The 6,404-nt window shown below is 31.8% G+C and overlaps 1 protein-coding gene across 1 annotated transcript in view; it reads left to right on the forward strand.

Moving 5' to 3' along the window:
* The window catches only part of LOC106687143 (uncharacterized), a 15,830-nt gene that overhangs the window by 1,414 nt on the left and 8,012 nt on the right, over nucleotides 1-6,404 (forward strand). Inside the window, exons 2-3 of the mRNA XM_014430858.2 lie at nucleotides 4,671-4,813; nucleotides 4,926-5,061. Of these exons, the coding sequence (XP_014286344.1) occupies nucleotides 4,671-4,813; nucleotides 4,926-5,061 (279 nt within the window). The remainder of the gene's footprint in view (nucleotides 1-4,670; nucleotides 4,814-4,925; nucleotides 5,062-6,404) is intronic.

A 6,404-nucleotide genomic window follows, 5' to 3' on the forward strand; every position in this document is an offset into this window, starting at 1 on the left:
TATATAGGAGGAAATACGTCTGAACAGGTTAGGTATAGTATAATATAGTATAATAGATAGGTTGAAGTAATTAGGTTCTACGCTAACTAGAAAAAACGGAATTGATGAGGAAATAAAACCTAGGTTGAAGCCGCGAAATGCTCGTTATTTTTCAATTTCGAAACTGCTTAGCTCGCGCGTTCTTAAAAAACTTAAAAATTAGAATTCACAAAACTATGATCCTTCCTACTGTTCTTTATTGATGCGAGACGTGGCCTCTTACATTAACTTGTAAATATAGTTCAAGTTATAGCATTGTGGCGTTTAAGATGGTCGTGTAAGGTTGTAGGGCTTAGTAACGAGCTGATCTCTAAAATATTAATAAACATTGAATCGACGGGTAAACGTCCGAGTGGTAGACCGAAACGTAGATAGGAGGATTTCGTTAAAACTGATTTAGTAAAATTGGGTTTGGAGGGGCATCACTGGAAGAATGTATGTAGAAAGCGATTGGTGGTATCCACATCAAACCTTCGGATATACATTCAATTGAAAACTTCTATTATAATAAAAAAACATTTAAAAATAACAAAAAACCCTATGAAAAAGTATTTGCACACTTCGTTTGTTTTTATATAAATTCAAAGTATTTTTTGTTTATTTTGTTGAGTATAATTCTCTTCTTTCCTATCAGTGTTCTAAAATATTTCGATCTTTTAAGATCGAAATATTTTTAACTGCTTAATTATATTAAAAACAAGTGAACTGAGTGCCACCACTCGCGGTAAAGTGATTTTATTGTGCAACCAGAAAAAAATCCAATAGCGAAATATCTGATTTTTGTGATGAGTCTGCCAAGTATAGGTAGAGGGAATAAAAAATGGTGGCTGTTTCAAAACATTAAAAAAAAATTTTTTTCATTCGGAGCACCATATCTTTAAAATTATTAACAAAACTTAAAACCCTAATAGGACATCATTTAAAGAAGAGTAAATGTGCTAAAATATGAGCCCTAATAAAGCTATTTACGTTCAATAGTTCTGCTCTCGAGTTCAAGATACAATGAAATTGTAATGATACAATTCTGTACAGACAAATGAAAAAATATATCTAAGGAACCATAAGACTTAAAGATATCTGCCAGAACTCAAATTAAAGTTAGTTAAATGTACTCCAAAGTTATATATAACGTTTATCTTCGTAATGGTAGTAGTTTTAATAATAACAAAATAATGATTTTTTAGTAGTTCTACAGAAGTTTTAGAATTATGAAAAACTATGTCATAAGGAGTATTATTTGTACAGATTTCTGCTAGCACTAAAAATAAAGCTATTTTAACGGACTATCTTGTAATTGAATTACTAATGTAATGATTCCTGCCTTATTCCGATCTTAAGTTAAAAACATTTACTTAAAGTAAGTACAGCTCGGTGTTCGACACGTCACAATCTCTCAAGGAGATCATACCACCTAAAATATAACAACCTAAAACTCATAATTAGCCCCCGTCTAAAACCCATAATCAGGCTAATTGCTTAAAAAAATTAATTAAAAACTAGTAAAGGAGTTGTTGTTACCTCGTTTTTTATTGTTACTGTATTTTACTTAGGTGAGCTCCAAGGGAAATCAACAAACACACTTTAAACAAAAACACCTATTTATTGCAAATACAAGAAAATAAAATCATGATAAAAATAAACATGCTTCATGCATAAGCAAAGTAACCTAACCTAAGAAACAACTATGAACAAATATATTAATAACTACAATAGGGCGTGCACGATTAATCAAGGAAAAAATTATGTACTATTTACAAAAATCAAATGAAACACTACCTTCACTGTCCATGCTTTACTAGTAATGTTTTTAATAAACCTGGCCAGGAATAAATTACTTTGTTTGCATGCTTTTCCCACTAAGCGGCTAGTCTACTTCATGCAGCTTCCCACGTCGGTTTCTCATTGATGTTGGTGCTGTATAATATGATTATACTTTTTTGTAAAGACTGGTATACTGAGGTAACCTAATCATTAGCACGTGGTACTCATACTGCTATTTTACAGGGACAACCTCAACGCTACCTGTCGAAAGGTTATCGTTGCAACAGCTAGGTTTGAGACACCTGTTATTATCTAAGATCGGTAGGCGCCCCCCCCAACAGAGTCTTTGAAAAATAAAAACTTAGTTAAATCACAACATTGATAAAGAGGCCAAAATTGGAAATAAGCGTATGTTTTTTCCCTATAGACCCCAAACTATCCCATTGAATTTGCTCAAATTTTGAGACAAACCTAACAAAATAAATTCGTTGAACTATAGTTGTTATCGGCCCAGCGTTTACAACAGGATGTAGACCAAAATTACCTATTCAAAAAATCTATAGACGTAAGTCTATCTCCACAATTATTTATACATCTGTACGCACCAAAAAAAAAAAAATAATATTAATAAATAAAAAAAAAAATCTGTAAATATATATGGTATCAGTTAGCATTAACATAGCATTAAGAAATTTCAATTAATAATAAAAAAAATCATTAGAATAAATTAAAAATAAATAAACAAAAAAAATCTCTATATAGTGTATCAGTTAGCTTTAAGATAGTATAAAGAAATTTGATTTAATAATAAAAAATAATATTAATAAATTAAGAAAAAAAATAATCTGTAAATATAAAGAGTAAACACTCGAGCACTATATTCCTGTTTTAAAATGAAACCAAATTTCAGATAAATCAAAATCCAACTACACAGACTCTAACCTTATAATGCCACAAGGCAATCCAAGGCAATATTTCACTTGAATACATTATATTATATACCCTGTACTATGTATGTATTGTAGGAATATAATAATAAAGGAGGTTACACAAAAAAAAAAAACAGACCCTCTGGTGAGCCTCCTCACTAACAGATTACCTCTTTCCAAATGATCAAATTTCCTCAGCTCCCTCTTAAAATTCATTACCAGAATGCAAAAAATGAGTCTGCATTCAACCCGTTTTCATCTTGACATCAACTCCACGCACCCATGGCGCTTATAAGAAAAAAAACCGAGGCTTTGTTAATCTCATAATGTAATAATCCTGTACTGTATGAGCCCATTATTCCTAACACTAACACCGACAGGACGGCCACATAGGTGGCGGACACACTCTGACTCAGACTCGACTGAGTACAAGTAACTAAATTATTTGAATCAATAAATAAGGGCCCTGTTTCATAATGAAAGCTAATAGTATTAGTTCAAAACACAAGTATAGAAACAACGTGTTAATTACACTAATACTTACTTTTTTTCATAATAGGGAGGACTATTAGTGATATTACAGGAGTTAAAAAGTACTAAAGTACAAGTCAGTGTAATTGTATTAAATTAAAGCGACAAGACTAATAGTGTTAGTTTGTACTTTATTACTTATTGGAGAAGTTTGTCGGGGGGTGTGATATTAATTCAATATTTTGTATAATTCTAAATTTGTTTGTATACTATTCCTTTTCAATTGTATGTTTCTCTAAATGTTGTTGTTATTCCTTTTGTTCTATAGTCCTGATGATGACCTGAAACTCAGGTCGAAACGTCGGCATAAAATAAATAAATATGGTTATGTTTATTTGTGTTGTTCTTTGCTGACCGCACCCCCCGACAAACTTCTCCAATCATTAATCTACGGTCAACTATCTACATCTCGTTTGTACTTTATAATGAAACAGGACCCAGGTGGCCCCCATCACCAACAGACTGACACAAAATACAGATTACCCCTTTCCAAATAATCAAATGTCCTCAGCCCCCTCTTCAAATGCATTACCCATGATGAAAAAGAGGCTACCCTCAACCAGTTTTCAGCATGACATCAACCCCACGCAGAAGAAAAAAACAACAGGCTCTGTTCAAACCAGTGGGACGGTCCCTTCACGTTCCGTTAATTCTATGGTATTAGCCATAGACTATATCTAGACTGTACCACCTTAGCTGGACTGATATCAACACCTTATAATGCCACAAGGCAATCAAAGGGATAAGACGCACAAAAGTATACATAATACATTTCTTGAATTACATATGTATGAACTAATACTGTTGTAACTCTTAATGAAGGGTACGAAAAAAAACCGGCTCTGTTAAATACAAAACTCTATTTTAAATAGGGGCTTTCGAAAAAAAAGAATAAATTTTAAAATATCTATTTTCTGAGAAAAATAAGAATTTTAAATTAGGTTTTGATAAATAATATCCAATATAGTGTTGCATATCATACGAAAGAGTATGAAATATACTGTAAAATGAGACCATTCCAATATCTTTCGCTAAATTAGGTAAGTTTATGCATCAATTTCAAATCTTTTTCTCTATTTTTTGGGTGATTTATGAGGACTTGATAGTTCTGTAATTCAAAATGAGTAGACATATCCCAATAAAATTTCACAGATTTCCAGGTCTATACTTACATAACATCTATGCAAAATTTGAAAAAAAAAAAAAAAAATCTGAAATGGTAATGTTCAAAAGTGTGTTGAGTTGACGTGGAATGGCCCATGTCATAAATATTTGCAAATAAAAAAAGTAATATTATCCTCGATATATTGCAAACCATTTATAGTAGATATATTTCCTAATGATTATTTATTGTACTATTTTCTAAAACAACTGAACAAAAGCACGGAATAATTTGATAATTTCCAACAGATATTAAAGATGAACAAGAAGATGAAAATAAAAGAGGAAACGACAAGAAAGAGCAAAATTCCCAAGAAATTCCAAAAGCCGAAACCTGTTGTTGCTGTATTGAACTCAAAAGAGGAGCCAAGATAATCGGTTTCACACAAATCGTGAGTAGAAATTCCTAATCACTATATACATATAAATGAGTATATTAGGAATTAATAATTCCAGAAACAAAATCCACTAAAACCACATTTGATGTTTTCATAATTATTTCAGATTTTCAACACAATTGTATTCTTCTTCGCATCCTTCGAAGACTTCGAAACGATGAAAATAATGTTGGAAAGGAAAAACAACATGGCGGATAATTCTTCACGGTTCTATTACGACACTGAAAGCGAAGGATTTTGTGGTATATTGGAGTTGGTTTTAAATGAACTAATTTACATATCGCATATATTTGAAGGAGTTGCGGTCAAGAATAAATAAAAAATATTTCTCAACTATTTATTTATTATCGTCGTTTCGATTCTCAATGCAGGTTTTCATCAGGGCGAAAGATAAAGCGGCAGTAGAGTGAATATAAGAGAAAAAGATATTAAGGTTGAAGTATACAAACTATAAAATATACAAAAATTATTGGCCAAAATAATGGTATGTAGTAAACTGATACTTCAGGGTATATGTTATTGAAAAGATTTATTAATGTAATAAACAAAGGAGATATATTTTTTTTTTCGGCCAAGACTCCCCATTGGAGTCCTATAATGCCTAACCATGGTTGGGGGTCAAGTTTTTTTTATTTTGTGGGACCGCCACTCAATGAAAAAAGTCAACGTTTGATTTGAACCGGCACTGCTAATGGACAACAAATTGGTAAGACTGTGTCTTAACCACTGAGCTACTTGCGGTCCAAGGTGATATTATAGCATATACACTAATTAATCTTGAGTTGGTAAATTAACCCTTTCGGTCGCATGTCACCTCTCACGTGACAATTTTGTTGCTGCGGTCCTATGTCACGTGGGAAATGACAAACATGTCGAAACTCCCTGACTTCCAGTTCTTGTTTTGGAGGTCCGTGGTGGATTCGTTTTAGGAGCCTGTGGCTACAATACAATTCGAAGTTTAGTTCTATGTTTTTTCGCCTATCATAATTACATTTCGTAAGGTTGTTATGTTGCGTAAAGTTATACCGTTTTTCAAGGTGATTAGCTGGTCATATTTGTTGGAAGAATCTGCTTATTAGTTAAGGATCCATTGCAGAGCAATTGACATATCCGGTTATGTATCTCTGCCTTTTCTATATAAATAATTATTTGAATCTCATATATGTGTTAAATAAATAATTTCTAATAAAAATGTTATTTTTACAATACTGAATTTTTTTTTGCATATTTACCGGAACCACCTACAACCTAGTGGGAGTCAGGTATAATAAGCTACCGACTGATAAGGGTTAATAATATTGAGGCAATAGTGAATGCTATCATAAGGATGATTAAATTGCCGTCTATCATACTTTATGATAACATATTACTAATTTAGCAGCTCCTGTTTAATTACTGTCACTTATCATGTCTCCTTAGTTAATTAAATTAATAAATATTTTCAATAATATCTGTAATGATAAGTATAAAGGATCAAAGTATAAAAAATGTCGATGTTGAGTTAAGTTCGTAGATACTCAGAAAAAAAATCTTTATCGATTGAAATGAAATGAAAAAATAACTTTATTCTGGGACATATGTCCCC

This window comes from Halyomorpha halys, unplaced genomic scaffold (genome assembly GCF_000696795.3).
Source record: "Halyomorpha halys isolate HHAL.00 unplaced genomic scaffold, Hhal_1.1 Scaffold918.1, whole genome shotgun sequence".
NCBI lineage: Eukaryota > Metazoa > Arthropoda > Insecta > Hemiptera > Pentatomidae > Halyomorpha > Halyomorpha halys.